Source organism: Protobothrops mucrosquamatus, unplaced genomic scaffold (assembly GCF_001527695.2).
Source record: "Protobothrops mucrosquamatus isolate PMUCROS unplaced genomic scaffold, P.Mucros_1.0 scaffold2057, whole genome shotgun sequence".
Taxonomy (NCBI): Eukaryota; Metazoa; Chordata; class Lepidosauria; order Squamata; family Viperidae; genus Protobothrops; species Protobothrops mucrosquamatus.
Window position 1 is genome coordinate 193,648 of NW_015388162.1, and position 20,644 is coordinate 214,291.

Here is a 20,644-nt window from a genome sequence, read left to right on the forward strand (position 1 = left end):
GCGGGCGGCAGGACCTTGCTCTCCTTGACCGGGCCCTCGGCGCTCTTGGCGGGGCCCTCGAGGTCCGGCAGCTGGGCCGAGGGGCCGCCAGCCTCGCCTGCAACGAGACGGAGGGGGGTGCCCGGTCACGCCTTGGGCCCCGCTTGGGACGGCTGCCCGTCCCGTCGAGGGCGGGCCCGGCCCCTCCCCGCCACCGAGCGGCACTCGAAGGAGGCACCCGCGCCTCTTTGCCCAGCGGGACACGCGGCGTCGCTCTGCCCAGGGCATGAGACCCGCTTGAGACCGCTCCGGTACCTGGTGCCGTCTGAGGCTTCTCTTGGCCCATGGAGCACTCCGGATGGACTCCCATGGAGCTCATCACCCGGTGGAAGATGGCCGAGGTGGCCGGGAGCATCCAGCGGTGCGTGGCCACCTGCTGCAACCCCAGGCGGGCCGCCGGCTTCAGCTGCAGCAGCCCCTCGATGAGATTCTGGCACTCTGCAGGTGGGGGGGGGGAGGCGAGAGGGAGAAGGCAAGCTTGGTCCCCCCCTTCCCATCTGCTGATCCTGGGAGACCCTGCTGGGAACTGCAGGCTGAGGGTCAGCCGTGGGGTGGACCTGGCCAGGCCTGGCACATCCTGCGCATTTTCGGAGCAGCTGGAATTCAGGGCTAGATGACCGTGGAGATAAGCTCCATCATCCGGGTCATGGCTGTCCCAAAGGTGCTTTTCCAAAACGCAACTAAATTTTCTTAGTTTTTTTTTCCTTTGAAAAAGTTTTGTTTCTAGAAGTGAAACATCTTCAAAGGAAAAAAACCCAAGAAAGTCCACTTGCCTTTTGGAAAAACACTTTTGGGACTGGAATTCGGGGCTTCCTCAGTGAAGCTGCAGCTGCCTGGAGTTTCTTTGGGGTCTCCACTCTAATATCCCACAGACAGAACCTGCTCCACAGCACAGGCCAAGCCAGGATCCCTCCCCACCATGTTGGGTCGGATGTCTTGGGGGGGGGGAGAAGTCTGCTGTGGGACTCTGCAACTGTGTCCCCCTCCTCTCTGAGGGAGCTATTGATAAATGTTACCACACTGAGGGGGGAAGAGGGACCTGAGGGGGGGAGGCATTTGCCGCAGGGTCTTCCTGCTCCCACGAAAGCTATCGACCATCGGGAGGCGTGGCAGGACTGGCACTGCAGCCCCCTCCTTGGAACTGGACGCCTGGGTTTCAGGGGTCTCTCCGCGGTGCAGCCGGTCCCCAGCAGGCCATGGGAGCTCTGCCCCGCTGCCTCAGGGCCAGCTTCCCCCTCTCCCCTGCTCCTGTCCCCGGGGCTCACTTCCTCATGATTTTGGGGGGGTTGCTTGTGGGTCTGAGCCCAAACCCACCCTCTGGCAGCAGAGGGAAGAGCCACTGGGCACAAGGCTGTTGTGGTCGGACACAACTTGTGGCCCCTGCAGGACGCCCCACACAGAGCTGAGCCCCGTTTGTCAGGCAGGGCAGATGGGGGGAAGAGCCCTCCTGCCCCCGGCTGAGCCCCTGCAGGTGAGGTGCCCCCCCGTACCTGGCGAGATCGGCTGCCGGAAGGCCAGGCCTTGCTTGATCACGTGGATCATCTTGTGCGGCTGCCGCTCCTTGAAGGGAAGCTTCCCTGTCACCATGGCGTAGAGGATCACCCCACTGTGCGAGAGGAGGGGGTCAGGAGGGGCCTCTGGGTCACGTTTGGCCCCCCACCCCCCACCCCGGCTGTGCTTACAGGCTCCACAGGTCAGCCAGCTCCCCATTGTATTTCTTGCTCATGAGGATCTCGGGGGCGGTGTAGGCCACGGAGCCACAGAAGGTGCTCATTAGGGAGTTCTTCAAGGAATAGCGGTTGGCGAAACCGAAATCTGCAAGGAGGGGGAGCCGTCAGGTTCTCCACCTGGCCCCGGAGCCCAGCCCCTCCCCCCAGCAGGTAAATTTATCCCCAGGTGGAACAGAGACAGGCCAGGAGAAACAGCGGCGCTCGGCAGCGTGCAGAGCGATAAAGCGTCAGCCTCCGTGGAAGAGAGGTCTAGGCAAAACTCAGAATGACAAGAGTTGGATGGGACCTTGGAGGTCTTCTAGTCCAACCCCCTGCTCGTGCAGGAGACCCTACACCGTTTCAGACACATGGTTGTCCGATCTCTTCTTAAAAACTTCCAGTGATGGAGCATCCACAACCTCTGAAGGCAACTTCTGTTCCCTTGATTAATTGTTCTTGCTGTCAGGAAGTTTCTCCTTAGTTCTAGGCTGGATCTCTCTTTGATAACTTTCCGTCGGTTGCTTCTTTGTCCTGCCCTCAGGTCATATGGAGAATAGGTTGACCCCCTCCTCTGTGGCAGCCCCTCAGACATTGGAAGGCTGCTATCCTGTCTTGAGATGATAACTCTTGAGATATTAGCCTAGACCCGTGGTGGCGAACCTATGGCACGCAGGCCACAGGTGGCACGCAGAGCCCTCTCTGTGGGCACACGCACCGTCGCCCCACTCCTAGGCCTTCAGCTGTGTTTTATAAAACCTTTTTTGCTTTAAGCCTTCGCCGTGTGCAAAAAAAAAAAAAAGGTTCAATCAATCAATTTCAACTTCTCATGAGAAAAAGAAAATCTCACAAAGTTGGAATTGATTGATCGAACTTTTTAGTCCCACCCAGTCTGCCGTTACCACCGCAGCCACGCCCACCCAATGGGCCACACCCACCCAATGGCCCACGCCCACCCGGCACCTGATGATACATAAGTAGGTTTTGGGTTGCAGTTTGGGCCCTCGGTCTCTAAAAGGTTCCCCATCACTGGCCTAGACTCATGAAGAGGGCCGGGGTACCTATACGGCCCTCAGGTCCATAGCACTTCATGGACTAATTAACTTCCTTGGGGAATGGATCTTGCCTTCCAAATGGCCAGGGAAAGGGACCAATGAGCAACTGCAGCCTCAGATCTCTTCCTGAGAGTTGTCACTGAGGCACGAAAACTCCCTCTTGTATTTAAAGACAATCGGAGACATCGCACAAAAGACCAGGTTAGAAACCCGGATCATTTGGGCTGATTGGGGGAGGGTGCCATGTTGATCCCCCCTTCCCCCCCCCCCGGGGACTGCTGTGTGCTGTTCTGTAATGCTGCTCCCTTCTACTGCAAGAGGCAGGATGAGGCCGTCCCATCCTCCTCTCTTCCGAGAAGTAAACTCACCTGTCAGTTTAATGAAGCCACGTTCGTCCAATAAAATGTTCTCGCACTTCAGGTCTCTGTGGGGAGGGAAGAACAGGGCCATCTGTTGATCGGCACGGATGCTTCTCCCTTGCTTATTCAGCCAGGACAAGCACCGTCCGGCCCAGGGTGTGGGTCGCCCCCTGCCTAGCGGACCTCTTCCAATGACCCCAAGTGGGTCTTCTTTCCCACTGCAAGTTCTCGGGGGGGGGGGCTGGAATCCAGGGGATGCTGCCCACTGGGTCATCTGCCTCTTGGCTTATGACCTCATGTGACTTGCCTGCGTCCCTCCCTTCTGCCCGCCTGCTTATCTCACCTGTGGACGATGCCAACATTGTGACAATGGGCCACAGCGCTGACGATCTGTCGGAAAAGCCTCCGTGCCTCCTCCTCCTCCAGGCCAGGGTACTCCCTCCGGTCAGACGTGGCGTTGATGTGCTCCAGGAGGTCCCCCCGGGAGGCCAGCTCCAGCACCAGGTAGGTGCGCTTGTTATTCCTATACATCTCGTAGAGCTGGATCTGCAGGACAGCCGAGTTTTTACTGAGCGTGGACCCAGAGAGCCCACAGCATTCCCCTCGTTCTGCACAGATCTCCTAGCGCAGGGATATGCAACCTTGGCTCTTTTATGACTCGTGGATTTCAACTCCCAAAATTCCTGAGTCAGCCAGTTGGAAGGGACCTTGGGGGTCTTCTAGTCCAAGGAGAATACAAGGACAGAGTAGTTTGTATTCTCTTCAACAACTGTTTGCTGGCAGAGCATCCAGGAAGCCATCAGTGAAGAGAATACTTGTCTTCTCGTCCATCTTCTGCATAAGATGTCCTTCTGGCCTGGGGGGATCTTGCCCTTTTCCCTACTGGATTTCGTGGTTGTCTGGAGCCCAAGATACAATGCGAACTCTCCTTAGACCAGGGATCTTCAAGCTTGACTTGTGGACTTCAACTCCCAGAATTCCTCAGCCAGCGTGCCTGGCTGAGGAATTCTGGGAGTTGAAGTCCACAGGTCATAAAAGGGCCAAGACCCCTGCCTTAGACTCTCCTTGCTAATTAGCTGACCAGCAGCACCAGGAATACCTTGGTGGAAGCTGTGGGGCAAAGGGGCCAGGGGCGAATGTTGCTGACAGGTCACGAGACACATGTGGGTGGGCAATTAATTTTCCCCACATGAGAAACTGGGATTGCTGTTGGGGGCCGAACCAGCATGCATGCACACGTGTAAATTGGGGTGGGTGGGTGGGTGGGAAATAGTCGCCTTCAGAATAAAAGGGATCCCCACGGGACAGCCAAAGGGGCCATGAAACACCCAGGACTGGTGTAACAGAAGATTTTCTGAATGAAATGACCAGTGCAAAGTGGCCCAGAGGCCAAATGGGGGCAGTTTGGCTCTGATTCTGGACTTCTAATTTCTGGTGGCCCCAACTCAGCGACTCCGACCCCTGGTCTGGAGTTAATGGGTGAAACAGAAAGACTGGCACGAGTAAGCAGACAACAGGCCTGTTGGTGCACTGGATGCATTGGCATGGGGGTCCAGCAAAACCAGTTCCCGTTGTTGGCCTTTGATGGGCATATTTATGCAACCCAAGATCCCTTCTGGCTTTCTCAGAAATGCTTTAGTGCTGCGAATTGGATCTCCTCTGGTGTTGGCCGTTGGGGGCTCTCCAACACACTTTGGCCCGCAAGGCGTGTTGGGGTGCTTTACTCAGAGGAAGCCCATCAGGGTTGGGGGTTTCCCTTCCCCTGCAGAGACTCACCACATTTAGGTGCTTGTAAGTAACATTCAGGGAGTAGATTTCTCTTGGAAGGAACTTTTTGGTATATTCCACAGGGGCCTCTGCTGTTGAAATTATCTTTATGGCAACCTGTGGGAAGAGGAAGCATAGAGCGTGAAGCGGGCGCTGGAGAAAAAAGTCCTCTGCCGTGGAGCTTCAGGGCTGATGGACGCTGCTCCACCCTCCCTGTGGGTGGGTGAGCATCACGTTGGATTCGGCGGTCCCAGAACAAAGCATTCGGAAAAAGAGAAGAAATGAGACACTGTATTAAAATAATCAAAACAGAATGCAACCTGTTTCAACAGTAAAACGAATTACCAGAATATTTAGGCAGTTTAAAAGCTTATCAGCTGCGGAACTGGCATTCATTTAACCACTTTCTGGAGAGGTGGCGGATCTGCTAGTTGAACCTCCCCTCTTACGCCAATTCAGCCGGCTACACCAAGTAGTAAGTGGAAGGAACCCTGGCAGAGCAGGTTGGTTGCTGCCCCTCTCTCTCCCAACAGACCTGCAACTTTTGCACAGAATTGGAGTAACGTGTCCTTCTCGCATGGAAGGCGGTGTCAGAGCATCCCTGACTGAGCAAAGGATATGCGCAAAGGGGCCGGTGTGAGAGAGCCATCTCCCCTGCTGCATACAAGGAACATACGTGTGCATGCAGTCAAAAGGTGACTGGACTCTTTTAAGACCTGTGGACTTGAGCTCCTAGAATTCAAAAGGCAACTTTCAATTTTCCAGAATCTAAAAGGCAATTTTCGAACGGCAACTTTAAGACTTGGGGACTTTAACTCCCAGAATTCCCCAACCAGATATGTTGGCTGGGAATTCTGGGAGTTGGTCCACAGGGTCTTAAAGTAGAATAGAATAGAGCTGGAAGGGATCTTGGAGGTCTTCTAGTCCAGCCCCCTGTTCAAGCAGGAGAACCTATACCATTTCAGACAGGTGGCTGTCCAGTCTCTTCTTAAAAACTTCTAGTGATGGAGCACCCACGATTTCTGGTGGCAAGCTGTTCCACTGCTTAATTGTCCTCCCTGTCAGAAAGTTTCTCCTTAGTTCCAGGTTGCTTCTCTCTTTGGTCAGTTTCCAACCATTGTTTCTTGTCCTTCCCTCTTGTGCTTTGGAGAATAGTTTGACACCCTTTTCTTTGTGGCAGACCCTCAAATACTGGAATACTGCTATCATGTCACCCATTTCTTCATTTCTTTAACCAAACCCAAGTCCTGCAGCCGTTCGTCGTATGTTTTAGCCTCTAGACCTTTGATCATCTTAGTTGCTCTTCTCTGAACTTTTTCCAAACTCTCAACATCTTTTTTGTATTATGGTGACCAAAATTGGCTGCAGTATTCCAGGTGTGGTCTTACCAGGGCTTTGGAAAGCGGTACTAGTACTTCACGTGATACTAGTACTTCACATGATCTTGATTCTGTGCCTCTGTTTATACAACCCAGGATTATATTAGCTTTTTTGGCAGCTGCTGCACACGGCTGGCTCATGGTCAAGTGATCATCCACTAGGACTCCAAGGACCCTCTCACAGTTGCTGTTTTTGAGCTGGATCTTTATTTATTTTTTATTTTATTTATTAAATTTATATACCGCCCTATCTCCCTTACGGGACTCAGGGCGGTGAACAGGCGATACTAAAAACCACAATAATAAATAAATAGTTTCTGTTCTAAAATCGAATTAAATAACAGGCCTGTTCTAAAAACACACCCATCTTGCCTAATCTGTACTTGTACCTTTGATTTTTCCTGCCTAAATGTAAAACTTTACTTTTCTCCACATTAAAATTCATTTTGTTGGATAGGGCCCATAGGATAGGATAGGGCCCATAGTTTCCAAGTTTGGGAGAGCCCTGTTTTAAATTATGAAGAATCAGCTGAACCAACCCCCCTGCTGTTCTGCTAGGATTTTCCCCTGAAGAAAAGGTGACTGACTCTTTCCTTTGTGTACACTGGGATCAGGATGAATCTACTCCAGCCTCTGGGGATCTGAAAAGAACAACCATCAGCATAGATGGGCAAGATCCCCAATTTGTCTCTCTCCCCTGATCCATAACCACCTGGGACATTCCTGTTCAAGTCAAATCATCTCCAGCCATTTGGGAGCTATGGGATCACGAGAACCACCGTTACAATGTGGTGTAACGGATATATTTATTTTAAATGCTTGTATGTCACTTCAGTCATCTGATTCTAAGCACCTTACGAGTAGCAAACAATACAACACAATAATCCTCCTTATATCAAAAATGACCAAGACCTTATTACAGTGACCACTCTGTGGGGTAGCCTGTCACCCCATATTTGGGTGAAAACTCCCTTTTACCCCTGGCAGGAGTCCTACAGGGGACAACGGTGCCCAAGCCCCTCATCGCCCTGCAGGCGCTCTCTGGGCATCCAATACAGGTAACACCCCCCCCCCATCCTTGTTACTCTGGTTGAAAACCAGCTTCCAGGCAGGGCTGTAAGGTGTCCCTGTTTTTTCTACTCAGCAAATATATTAAAGTCTAGAGCAGGGGTCCCCAACCTTGGCCACTTTACGACTTGTGGACTTCAACTCCCAGAATTCCTCAGCCAGCAACGCTGTCTGAGGAATTCTGGGAGTTGAAGTCCACAAGTCGTAAAGTGGCCAAGGTTGAAGACCCCTGGTCTAGAGGGCTAACGGTGTGTGACTTGAATGCAGGCTGCACCATGCTGAGCTACATTTGTAATCTTGTGATGTAGGTCAGAGGTGTCCAACTTTGGCAACTTTGACTTGCGGACTTCAACTCCCAGAAATTCCCCAGCCAGCATAGAATTCTGGGAATTGAAGTCCACAAGTCTTAAAAGTTGCCAAGGTTGGACACCCCGATATAGTTTAAACAAAGCTATAACTGAAGTGCGTTCTAGGAGAACAAATAAAACACACTTTTTTGTGTCTGAGGGAACAGAAAATATTGCACCTAGATAGGCTCGATCCGTCACAGCGGAATTGCTAAGAATGCCACTTCTCAAAAAGTAAAGTTGGAAGAAATATACGCAAGAGGCAGGGCCCCCTTTCTCTGGGAGGAAATCCCGGGTGCCCCGGGTGCTGTGGGTGTGCCCCAGAGAAAGGGGGAGGGCCCCAAAATTTGCTCCTGAATTTTGACTCTCCTGGCAGCCCGTTGTCCTTTTCTGCTGCCGTTTGGACAGAAACAACAGGGAAAGCTACAGCAGGAGGGTCACACTGGTGCTGCCCTTTTGGGAAGACCCACCTAAGGTGAATTCATGAATTGCAGAATTACAGAACTGGGAGGGACCTTGGAGCCCAGAGCCAGCCCTGGCATTGAACAACTGGGACCCGTTTCTAAGTTTTGCTCCTCCGAAGTTGGCTCTGATTTCTTCTTTCTTCCATCCCGGTTCCTACTTCAGATCCAGGAGCTGAGAAGTAGATTCGCTGGCGGGCATAAGAACTGCAGGACTCACGGGCTGCCATCTCCAGACGAGGCAGGAAGCATGGAGTGGGGAAGGGACACAGCATTTCAGCACCTGTTCTGCTTTCACCCGTTCTCGGGCAAAGAAGGGGGGGGCTTCTGCGTCCAGCCAGCTCAGAATCCTTTACGTGAGAATTCTCCTGCAGCCTGAACTTGCTGTGCCTTGGCCACCAGCCCCCTCCTGCCTGAGCGACAGCCTTTGCGGTCGATTGTGGTCTACCAAGGGGTCAGTGCCTCAAACATCATCATCATCATCATCATCATCATCATCATCAAGTTGGAAGGGACCTTGGAGGTCATTGAGTCCAACCCCCTGCTCAGGCAGGAAACCCTACACCATTTCGGACAGATGGCTGTCCAGTTTCTTCTTAAAAACTTCCAGTGTTGGAGCATTCACCGCTTCTGGAGGCAGGTTGTTCCACTGGTTAATTGTTGTCACTGTCAGGAAGTTTCTCCTTAGTTCTAGGTTGCTTCTCTCCTTGATGAGTTTCCATCCGTTGCTCCTTGTCCTGCCTTCAGGCGCCTTGGAGAATAGTTTGACTCCCTCTTCTTTGGGGCAGCCCCTGAGATATTGGAACGCTACTATCATGTTCCCCCTCGTCCTTCTCTTCATTAAACTGGACATACCTAATTCCAGCAACCGTTCCTTGTATGTTTTAGTCTCCAGTCCCCTAATCATCTTTGTTGCTCTTCTCTGTACTCTTTCTAGAGTCTCAACATCTTTTTTATATTGTGGTGACCAAAACTGGATGCAGTATTCCAAGTGTGGCCTTACCAAGGCATTGTAAAGTGGTATTTAATACTTCACGTGATCTTGATTCTATTCCTCTGTTAATGCAGCCTAGCACTAGTGTTGGCTTTTTTGGCAGCTGCAGCACATTGCTGGCTAATATTTAAGTAATTGTCCACTAGGACTCGGAGATCCCTCTCACAGTTACTACTATTGAGCAAGGTACGCCCTATACTATACCTGTGCATTTGGTTTTTCTTGCCTAAATGTAGAACCTTACTTTTTTCACCATTGAATTTCATTTTGTTAGATAGTGCCCAGTGTTCAAGTCTGTCCAGATCCTTCTGTATCTTAAGCCTGCCTTCTGCAGTGTTGGCTATTCCTGCCAGCTTGGTGTCGTCTGCAAATTTGATGAGTTCCCCATCTATCCCCTCATCCAAATCGTTGATGAAGATGTTGAAGAGCACTGGGCCTGGAACAGAGCCCTGGGACACCCCACTACACACTTCCCTCCATGTAGATGCGGTTCCATTGAGGACCACTTGCTGAGTACATGCTGCAATGTTCCTTGCCATTCTGGTCAACAGCTGCCTTGGCTGCCAACTCAAGAGAGGGAGCTTCTTGTCTTTGTTGCAAGAGCCCCCCCTTTGAGATGTAGCCCTCCCCCCAAATATCCTGAAGAAATTTCCTGCTCAAAGATGCAAACTTACCTGAGTGCAGGTACAAAGATGCTCAGGCTGGGCCAGTAAATCAGGAAGCAGGATTAGACCACTTGCAAGTCGGAGCCCCCACCACCTTTCCCAGACTGACTGGTGTCCGGGATGCTTTCCAGTTCAGGTACAGAACCTTAATTACCCACCTTGGACAAAGGGATCTGGGGATCAAGCGATCTCAGTCCAGAAAGCACTTGGTTCAAGGAGGCCGTTTGGCAAGGAGGATCTTGAAGGACGGGAGAGCCAGCCTACAGGGCAGGAAGAAACCCATTTTCTGCAACCCTTCTTCTTATGTTTTAGTCTCCAGGCCTTTGATCCTCTTAGTTGCTCTTCTCTGAACTTTTTCCAAAGTCTCAACATCCTTTTCGTAGTATGGTGCCCTAAACTGGATGCAGTATTCCAGGTGTGGCCTCACTAGGGTTTTATAAAGCAGTACTAATACTTCACATGATTTTATAATAATAATAATAATAATAATAATAATAATAATAATAATAATAATAATAATAATAATAATAATAATAATAATAATAATAATAATAATAATAAAGTTGGAAGGGATCTTGGAGGTCATCGAGTCCAACCCCCTGCTCAGGCAGGAAACCCTACACTATTTCGGACAAATGGCTGTCCAGTCTCTTCTTAAAAACTTCCAGTGTTGGAGCATTCACCGCTTCTGGAGGCAGGTTGTTCCATTGGTTAATTGTTCTAAATGTCAGGATATAATTTACTTGGACTTCAGTAAGGCATTTGATAAAGTAGATCACAACCTACTACTCGAGAAGATAGAAAAATGCGGGTTAGGCAGCATCACCACCAGATGGATCCGTAGTTGGCTGACCGGCTGTGCTCAGCGTGTGGTCCTCAATGGAACTGCATCTACATGGAGGGAAGTGTGCAGTGGGGTGCCCCAGGGCTCTGTTCTGGGCCCAGTGCTCTTCAACATCTTCATCAACGATTTGGACGAGGGGATTGTATTAGCTTTTCTGGCTGCTGCCACACACGGCTGGCTCATGTTTAAGTGGTCATCCACTAGGACTCCGAGGTCCCTCTCACTGTGCTTGTATCTTTGGTTTTTCCTACCCAGGTATAAAACCTTGCTTTTCTCCACATTAAATATCATTTTGTTGGATAGGGCCCATTGTTCAAGTCTGTCATGATCTTTTTGGATCCTGAGCTTGTCTTCTGGGGCGTTGGCTGTTCCTCCAGGCTCCAAAAACATCTTGGCAGACTTGAGCAATGGGCCCTATCCAGCAGAATGAAATCTGTTTGAGAGGGGGCAGTGGGGCAGAAGCAGGAGGACAGAGTCCCTTTCCCACCCCTCCTGGACCAGCCCCTCCAACTCTCTTGGTGCCCACCCCCCCTCGGGCTCACCATAGAGTGCCGCTTATTCCTGAGGTCTGAAGCCAGCTTGTAGTTCTGCATCATTTTCTCCTGGGTGGCGTAACCCAGATAGACTTTGGAGAAAGCCCCCGACCCGATTTTTTTGGAAGAGAGGAGGTAGCCATTCTCCTTGCTTTCCCGGACCTGCTCCAAGAACGTCCTCCGGTCGGCCTCGCGCTTGGAGAAGCTCTTCATGGCCCCGAACTGGCCCAGGAGGGGGTGGCCCAGCGGCCGGGCTGAGGGGGCTGCTGCAGGAGGGGCTGCCGCAGGGCGGGGGGAGAGGCCGGCAGAAGCCCAGTTCAGATAAACACATCAGCTCTGCAAGGGGGGGGCAGGCACGGCGTGTGGGTCCTTCTTAGCACGGCGCCTTTCTCATCTTCCAGCTGGGGGCTGCCCCTGGCCAAGCACAAGGAGTGGGAGTCCCAGGGGTCCCTTGTTGCTCTGGGCAGAGGAGTTTCCACAGTGACCGGCCGGTTCAGGCATTCCAGAGGCAGCCTTCTAGAACCGAAGCACAACAAGCAGTTGTAGAACTTCGGATCTCGGCCGGGGGCCCCACAGCTGGACTGGATCTCCACCCCCAACCCTGCTGGCAGAAGGCGCCTGGGCAGGCAGGCCTGGGGACCGCCTCTTGGGCAGCGCTTCCCAGAGGCTGGGTGAGTCACAGACTGGATTTATACCTCTTGCTAAGCTGGGACCGGGTCTCTCTCTGGTCCTGCGTGCAAATTCAGCCCCTGCCGTTGGTCTGAACCCCGGGATTCCGTACGTTCTGCCATCCCAGCCCAAAATGGGATGTTCAACAAGTGTGGATTAAGAATGTGGCCCCTCCCGTGACTGGCTGTTTCCCCCTTCAATTGTGTCCGATTCTCGGAGGCTGCCTGGACAAGTCCCTGCTGTTTTCTTGGCCAGGTTTTGCAGAAGTGGTTTGCCATTGCCTCCGTCCTAGGGCTGAGCGTGAGTGACTGGCCCAAGGTCACTCCCTCAATTTTGTGCCTAAGGAAGGACTAGAACGCACCACCTCCCGGCTCCTAACCCCAACGCCTTGACCATTACGCCAACGTGCCTGGCTTGGCTGAGGCCAAAGGTTAGGGTGGAGAAGAGGAGAAGGTGGTTTAGAAAGAGCCTTGAAAAAATGGGTGAAAGGATGTGAGTTAACAGGGACAAATGTCAAGTTCTGCCCTTGGAGAAAAAATATCAATTTAGAATTTTGTGCAGCCTGGCTGGCCGTGCGTACATGAAAGAAATCACAAGCTGAACACAAACCCCCAGTGTGGTGCCGCTGTTAAAAGGCGATGCTGCTCGTGTAGAATCTGGGTGATGGGAAGTGATTGTCCCACCCCACTCTGCCCCCTTGTGGTAGGGGCCCAGCCCTGGCCGAGGAGGGCAACTTGGGATGGAAGTGGGTCCTTTCTGGAGGGAATTGAAAGGAGGTGATGAAGAATAGAATAGGATAGGATAGGATAAGATAATGATAGGATAGAATAGAATAGAATAGAATAGAATAGATATTGGAAAATAGGGTAGGATAGGATAATGATAGAATAGGATAGGATAGGATAGGATAGGATAGGGATAGGATAGAATGGAATAGAAGAATAGGATAGAATAGGATAGAATAGGATAGGATAGGATAGGATAGGGATAGGGATAGGGATAGGATAGGATAGAATAGAAGGATAGGATAGGATAGGATAGAAAATATGGAGTGGAATGTAGTGGGATCTAATAGAATAGAATAGAATAGAATAGAATAGAATAGAATAGAGCTGGAAGGGACCTTGGAGGTCTTCTAGTCCAGCCCCCTGCTCAAGCAGGAGAACCTATACCAGTGATGGCGAACCTATGGCACACGTGCCAGAGGTGGCACTCGGAGCCCTCTCTGTGGGCACACGTGCCGTTGCCCCAGCCCCGCAACCCCCTCACCAGCAGCCTGCCCGGAGAGGCTCCCCCAAGCGTGACCCATGCGGAGCTGCGCAGCCAAGCACATGGCAGCTGGGCAGCAGGGGCAAGACTCCGCCCTCGCGCCCCATGACATGCAGATGATGCTGCGGGGTGTGGGCGGAGTGCGTGGCCATGGCGCTGCAAGGCTGCCTGGGCGATCTGTGGTGAGTGCCCCTGCGGGGGGGCGGAGCGGGGGGGCAGGGGGGGGGCGGGCAAGTTTTTGGGCACTCAGTCTCTAAAAGATTTGCCATCATTGACCTATACCATCTCAGACAAGTGACTGTCTAGTCTCTTCTTAAAAAGCTCCAGTGATGGAGCGCCAAGGATTTCTGGTGGCAAGCTGTTCCACCTGTTAATTGTCCTCGCTGTTAGGAATTTTCTCCTTAATTCCAGGCTGCTTCTCTCTTTGATCAATTTCCAACCATTGTTTCTTGTCCTGCCCTCTGATGCTTTGGAGAATAATGTAGCAACCCCCCTCTTCTGTGTGGCAGCCCCTCAGAAGGGAAGACCTGACAGAGTGATACAGGGAGGAGAGAATTGCCCTGGGGACTGGGTGTGTGTGTGTACTAAACTGTCATTCAATGGAACAGAAGTTGCCTTCAGAATTTGCAGGGGCTTCATCACTGAAGGCTTTCAAGAAGAGACCGGACAGCCACTTGTCACAAGTGATACAGGGTCTCCTGCTTAAGCAGGGGGTTGGACTAGATGACCGACAAGGTCCCTTCCAGCTCTTATTTTATTATTCATTATCTGGAGGGTGGGAGCTACAGAGACAGGACAAGGACAGCAAGCCCAGTCTTAAGGCAGGCAGGGGTCATCTGCCCGTAATGAGGCAGGCTCCAGCCCTTACCTGCTTGAATGCCAGTGAGCAAAAGAGAGGCAGTTTGTGTGGGGTTTGGACACCTGCTCCCTTGCACCCCCAAAACTCTTTGAGTTTTCTGGGGACGGGACTGCGGAGCCAGAAGCCCCTCCCGAAAGTCCCACTCGGAAAACCAGACCGTCCAGAGTTTTGCAAAGCAAACTCGCCGCACGAAACGGGACGTGGACAGCAAACGGGAGCCGGGACGAGGCCGGTGCTGGGCACGTGCCCCGGGCAAGTGTAAATTCTCCTTCGGCTATTTCGGGCAGTTCAAGGCAGCCCACGATCCCCCCCCCCCGTTACATTAACCAAAGAGCTGGAGGCGCTGAAGGTCTGCGGGCCCCGGGGAGCCCCGGTTCCGGCCCCCCTTCCCGTCAAGCTCGGTCTAGCGCAGGGGTCTCCCACCTCGGCCACTTTAAGACCTGTGGACTCCGCTCCCAGCAAAGCCTCAAGAGGCCACGGCCGGAGGCCCCGCGCCCACCAGCCCTCAGTACCCGAGGCGAAGGAAGCGAGGAGGCGGCGGAACAAGCCAAACGCCGGCGGGGTGCACTTTCAACTGACATGGGGGGTGGGGGTGGGGTCGCCCCAGCCGATGCTCCTTCCCCTTTCACCAGAGCAGCGGATCCCGGGCCTCGGGCCAGGACGTGGCGGGGGGCGCCGAGCCGAACTGTTGAAGGGGGCGAGAGGAGGTCCGGCGGGGAGGTCCGTGCAGCCCCCGGCGGCGCCCGCGGGAAGCCCACGGAAAACGCGGCGGGAACATGGGCTGCCGCGCAGCCGCCACCGCCGTCTTTCCCGCAGCGGCCGCTCTGCCGCTTCCCGTCCCCGTAGCTCCGCGGGAGGGGAACGTTGCCCGGCCCGCTCTGACGCCGAGAGAGCCCCGTGGCCGGAGAAGCGGAGCCTGCCGGGGCCCTTCTTCCCAGGCGGGGCGCGGGGGGCGCCCGGGCGGCGTCTGTCCCGGCCCGGCGGGGCCGGCCCGGAGCTCTCTGTCTGCTGAGCAGCGCCGCCGCCCGGGGAGGCCGAAGCCGCGGCGGCTGCGTTCGGGCTGGAAGCCTCCGCGGCCCTTCTCCCCGCCCCCCCTTCCCTCGCCCGTCTGGCCGGGGCCCCCGCGGAGGAGCTGGGCGGGAGCCCCGATTGCCCGGCCCCGCCAGGCTTCCCAGCGCGGAGAGCCCGGCCGCCTCCCCTCCCGGCGGCTCCTTCAAAGCCCCCGCGCAGCCCCCTCGGCGGGCAGGAGGGGTCGCTGTCCTCCCGCAGCCGCCCCGGCGCCGGGCCCGAAGGAGCGGCCGGGCTGGCCGGGTCCTCGGCCTGGGCTCAACACAAACGGGACTCCCAATCCAGTCTCCGCGCTTCTCCCCTCTGGCCGACCCAAAGCCCTAAAGCCTCCTGGCTCCGTTCGAGCCCGGCCCGGATGGGAGACCACTCGGGAATCCCGGGCCGACCCTGCAGCGCGGCGGCTGAGCCCCGCCCCCAAAGACCGCGGCTGGGGAGGGGGCGGGGCCGCCCTCGTCACGAGACGCTCTCCTCTGCTCCGAGGGGCGGGGGCGAGTCGGCGCACGCGCGTCAGCCACGGATTGCCGCTGTCAGCCAACGGGGGCGGCGCCCGAAGCCGTCCGCTTCTCCAACGGGGCGCCCTTTCGCCGTTCCGACGCCCGTCTCCCTCACCGGGGGCGCCCGCGGGCCGAGGGCTGCTCTTGCTGGTGGGTCTGTGAGCCCGGGGGGCGGGGCGGGGCGGGGCGGGGCCTCCCCAGGTGAGGGCGTGGCCTTAAATACCCGGAAGCGCTGCTCCCCGCCAGCCAGGTGCGGAGCCGTCCCGGCGCAGCGAAGGGCGAGTGAGTGGCGGCAGTCCGGGCGGCTCCTCCCCTGCCCTGCCCTCCCCTCCCCTCCGCCCCCGCCGCGGGAAGGGCGGGCCCCGCCGGGAGGGTCGCGCATCACCCGCTGCGGAGGCTTCCCGGGGCGAGGGGCGAGGGGCGCGGGCTGCGGTTCCCCCTCTGCGGCCGGAGCTGTCCGCCTCCCGGCTGAGCGGCGCTTCTCTCTCCGCCCGCAGGACGCGCTCGGCCGCCCGGGATCGGGGCGCTGCAGGAGAGGAGCCGCGCCGAGCCCGTCTCTCCCGGCGGGCGCCCGAGAAGCCGCCGCTCGGGGGATGAGCCGGGCCGCTCCGCCGCACTCCCCGGGCGCTCGGTCGGCGGCGAAGGGCGCCCTCGAGGCCTCTAGCGGGGCCCGCCCGCATCCTCCGCTCCGCGCCTGGATCGTCCCCGGAGCGCCTCGCCCGGAGCTCCCGCTTTGCCCAGGAAGACCCGAAGCGGCCGCTGCCCCGCCGGAGCCCGGAGCATGGCCGAGTCCCGGGTGAAAAGTAAGTGGGGCGGGGTCGCCGGGAGTGGTCTGGCCTGCGACAGGGGATGGTCCAGGCCGTGGATGGACTTCAGTTCCCAGAATTCCCCCGGCGGGATGCTGGGTGTGGGAGCCCCCCCCCGTCTTCAAGAGCGTGAAACCCACTCGGCCAGGTCTTTGCGGGAATGTGCGGAGCCCCCCCTTCCTCTCTGCTGCTTTTCCCCCCACCTGACCCCCCCCCGACTTTGCTCTCCTGACTGGAGAGGCTGAGGGGCAGCTTTGGGCCTTTGCCTCGCACCAGCCCCCCCTCTTTTACTGGAAATTTCTATATGGACCCCATTTGGGGGGGCAACCTTGACAGCTTTGTGGACTTGCAGAGCATTGCTGGGGAATTTTGAGAATTGAAGTCCAGAAGTCTTAAAGTGGCCAAGTTTGGAAACCCCCTGATATAAACAAAAGATAAACATGAAAGTATGTAAAGAGAACTTAGGTAGGAAAAGTGCAAAAAGCAATTAGAGAGAAAGACAGCCGAAGAAGAAGTGACTTCCAATCTTCTTTGCAGCAGTTGCAGACAAGCAGCAGCCTCCCTCCCTATTTACCTCACAGAGATTCCTTCTATCTCATATTCAGCCTTTTTTTAAAATTGGCAATTCCAGAAATTGCCTTTTCCCTTTTTTTCATGTATACAAGGTTTCCAGTCTTTTATACCAGTATCGCCAGCAAGAATCTTCCTTCCCCTGAAGGGTGGCAGTGCCCAGCGGGATCCCCGAAGGGAGTACCCTCAACTCCTGTGAGCGGACGGGGATCCCGCTGGGTCCTCTGCCAACTTGCTATCTTCCCCGAAAAAGTGGTGCCAGGGCTGGGCTGCTGCACTTCACACCCTGGCCGAGCCGGAGAGCAGCCGGAGGAGGTTAATTCACGCTCTTCTGGATAAGATCTCACCCAGCTTTTCACGCCATCTGTTGTGGGAGGAAAGGGGAATTGCCTCGCAATTTCTTCAGCAGTGTCATCACTCGCCTTCCGGTGTGCTTAACTATCGCACAGAGCGACCCATTGCGAAGCTGCTTTGCCTCCATTTCCCTGGGAGTCGAGCAGGGCCCAGGGCTTCCCTGGGGCTTTGGCTGTGGGGCATTGGGGACCTGAAAAAGGCCCCTGGAGCCCACCTTCCCTCCACGGGGCTGCTGCCAAGCGGACGGCAAATTTGGTGCCCCCAGCAGAGCAGAGGAACATTTCAAACCTGAACAGAGGCGAGGAAAAGCCGCTCAGAGTCACCTGGGGGGGGGGGGGAAGGAGGGCTGCGTGGCAGTTTAATAAATAACAATCGAAAACAGGCGCTCTCTTTGCTTACAGCCATAAGTGGAGAAGCCAAAGAAAGGTTCAGTTCCCCGCAGTGGTGGGATCCAGCCGGTTCGCACCACTTTGGCAGAACCGGGAGTTAATTTTGTGTTGCCCAGGCCCAGAATGGACTTCCGGAAGCGGCATCCACACACATAGAACCGGTTGTTCACCTATTTGAATCCCACCACGGGTTCCCCGGCAGATTTCTCTAAAACTAGAATGCGAGCTAAGATGTCAAGCTCAGCCTGAACAATTAATTTATGTTTCAGCCAATTAAGGGACCCAATGTGGCCTCGCTCTGACTGCTTCTACTGACTGAAAAGCCTTACTGTGGTTTTCAAACCAGGTTCCTGTTCTCCTCCTCCTCCTCCTTTTTCAGTTGCCGTTACAGGAAATCCCCGTTTATTGTAAAAACCTTGGGCCGCGTCTTTCTGTATTGTATGGAATGGATGTGAAAATAAATAAAATTTGCTGTGAAATTGCAAATAACCAGGTTTTGGCAAAAAACAGCTCCCTGTATGAAGCGCTTAGCTAAGGCCCCTGATTGGATGGCTGGTTAATATGAAATTTATCTCGTTTGCAGCCCTTTGAGTAACCCACGGAGAAGCGTCTGTGGAGATTCTCAGTCATCCAAGCCATCGTTGTCTCAAAAGTGCTTTTTTCAGGCAATAGGGCTGCTTTTTCCCCTTGAAAAACAGTTCCTGGAGCAGCCCTCTAAGCTGGAGTGGCTCCTTTCTGACTTGCTGGGACAGAAGCGGTTTTGTCCGCTGCACAGAGCCCGCTGGAGGAATCGGGTGGCTGTGATCAATTTGAAAAGATCAGAGGGAAGGAAAGAAGCACAATCGGATCTGCAAGGTTCGGTTTCAGAAACGAGGCGCTCCGGCCTGTCTCCAGCGCCTGGTGCAGCTGTAAGGAGAAGGTTTTTGGGACCTTCTAGAGCAGACATGTCAAACACAAGGCCCGGGGGCCGGATGCGGCCCACGAAGTGGTTTCATGTGGCCTGCGAAGCCATCCTGGAAACAGGGAGGGAACGGCCCCCGCTGCCTTGGCCCTAGCCCAGGTCGGCCGGGGGCCAATGTACAATTTTGTGGTGGCCATCTATGCTGAAACACATTCAGTCTTAGCTCCACAAGGCCCTCTGGAAACAGCGAGGAACCAGCCCCTGCCGCGTCGGTCCCGCCCCCTGGGTGCATGGTGGGGCGGTGTCACCCTTTGTGAGGAATGAAGAAATGCACCATGCCTTGGCGCTTGCCCCGGTCCCCCCCCCTTCTGCCAGAGACCCCCAGATCTGTCACACTCCTGCCCAGGCCCCCACAGGCACCCTTGATGTGAACGATGTAGAGCTGGCCATGCCCACCCAATAGGCCACACCCACTCCATCCACCCCCACCCAGTAGGCCGCACCCACTCGGCCCTTGAGGGCAACCCCAATGCTGATGCAGCCCTCAATGAAATTGAGTTTGACACCCCTGTTCTAGAGCACTGCCCAGGTCTCCAGGGAGGCTCACGCCAGGCAGAGAAGGCGCTTTCCGCCACGGGTGGATTGGGGCTATGTGGCGTGTGCCACTCTGCCAGGCAGTCAAGCAGAAACCGCAGGCACGGGGGTCCCTCAAATAACACAGCCTGTCTTTTTAATTTATTCTTTCTGGGGTTTTCCCCCCTCTTTCTTCCTCCACTGAGCAGTGGGTTGAACTGAACAGCCTCTCGGGCCTTTCAGCTTTTGGGGTTCTGCTATCTGGAACCTCCCAACTTTTGACTGGTCATAGAATGATGTAAACCAGACAGGCCGGAGAGGTGATACTCAGGTTCAATGCTCTCTAGCCAGGCTGACCTTCTTAGTAGATGCGGACCAGAAAAGCGCGAAGAGGTTAATTGTAAGTGCTGTTCCGCAGCCTGTGCTGAGCGAGGTCTTATTTGGGGTTTGGAAAACTCGTTTGGCGTTGCCTTTTTAAATCTAGGAACAAAGGGAGCCTGCCAGGTGCATCCAGGACCCCCTCCACCGCTGAGCAGCCCCCTGGCAAGGCTGCTGTCTCTCACGGGACCCAGTGTTGGTGACCCTGCTTAGAAAGCGCCCCGGGAATTGTACAAGCCGGACCGGGTGTCTCAGTCCTTGCAAGGCATCCTTCATGGGCCTGAGCTCCTTGATCGCCCTGGGGTTTAGATGGACGCCTTTTTGAGATGACCCAGAAAGCCTCAGGCCTGCCACCACCATCGCCCTGACTGCGGAGGGCACATTTGGGGCACCTTTAGGATGGCTTTGCTGCTTCCTGCCCATTGTAGATCCTGTGGCACGAGGAGGGGGCCCTTTGGAGCTTTGGGGAGCCCTGCCTGCTCCCCTGTCGCGGGCCTGTCTTGCCTCGGACACCGTCAAGGTCGCAGAACGCCGATTCTTCTGCCTGGGCTGCTGTGACATCTGTAGATTGGGCTGGGGTTATGAAGGGGGGAGATTCAGAGTTTCTGTACTGCTTTGGGCTTTGAACTCCACGCAGGGCCTGCGGACAGCATGCCTGACTAAGGAATTCTGGGAGTTGAAGTCCACAAGTCATAAAAGAGCCAGGTTTGAAGACCCCTGTGCTAACACTTCTGATGCTTAAACACAGCTGTCTTTGTCCCCTAGCAATCTTTTCTTCTCCCCGCTCCTGGTTTGTTTTTCTTCACTCTAGTTCAGGGGTAGGCACCCTTGGCTCTTTTATGACTGGTGGACTTCAACTCCCAGAATTCCTGAGCCAGCCTTGCTGAGGGGAAAGGGAGAGGTTTCCAAGCTGAGCCATGCTGGTTCAGGAATTCTGGGAGTTGAAGTCCACCAGTCATAAAAGAGCCAAGGGTGCCTACCTCTGGCCTAGGCCTAGGCTGCTTCATGACTGGTGGACTTCAACTCCCAGAATACCTGAGCCGGCATGGCTCAGCTTGGAAACCTCTCCCTTTCCCTTCAGCGTGGCTGGCTCAGGA

General features: G+C 54.9%; 2 protein-coding genes across 2 annotated transcripts in view; one reads left to right on the forward strand and one right to left on the reverse strand.

The window, feature by feature from the left end:
* The window catches only part of LOC107294686 (testis-specific serine/threonine-protein kinase 5-like), an 11,597-nt gene extending 167 nt beyond the window's left edge, over nt 1-11,430 (reverse strand). Inside the window, exons 1-8 of the mRNA XM_029285674.1 lie at nt 11,227-11,430; nt 4,936-5,043; nt 3,503-3,705; nt 3,169-3,224; nt 1,722-1,854; nt 1,530-1,645; nt 277-477; nt 15-97 (exon numbers count right to left, since the gene is read on the reverse strand). Coding sequence (XP_029141507.1) covers nt 15-97; nt 277-477; nt 1,530-1,645; nt 1,722-1,854; nt 3,169-3,224; nt 3,503-3,705; nt 4,936-5,043; nt 11,227-11,430 — 1,104 coding nt within the window. The remainder of the gene's footprint in view (nt 1-14; nt 98-276; nt 478-1,529; nt 1,646-1,721; nt 1,855-3,168; nt 3,225-3,502; nt 3,706-4,935; nt 5,044-11,226) is intronic.
* A 4,927-nt stretch (nt 11,431-16,357) lies between these two features.
* The window catches only part of MROH1 (maestro heat like repeat family member 1), a 33,499-nt gene continuing 29,212 nt past the window's right edge, over nt 16,358-20,644 (forward strand). The window contains exon 1 of the mRNA XM_029285675.1: nt 16,358-16,379. Coding sequence (XP_029141508.1) covers nt 16,358-16,379 — 22 coding nt within the window. The remainder of the gene's footprint in view (nt 16,380-20,644) is intronic.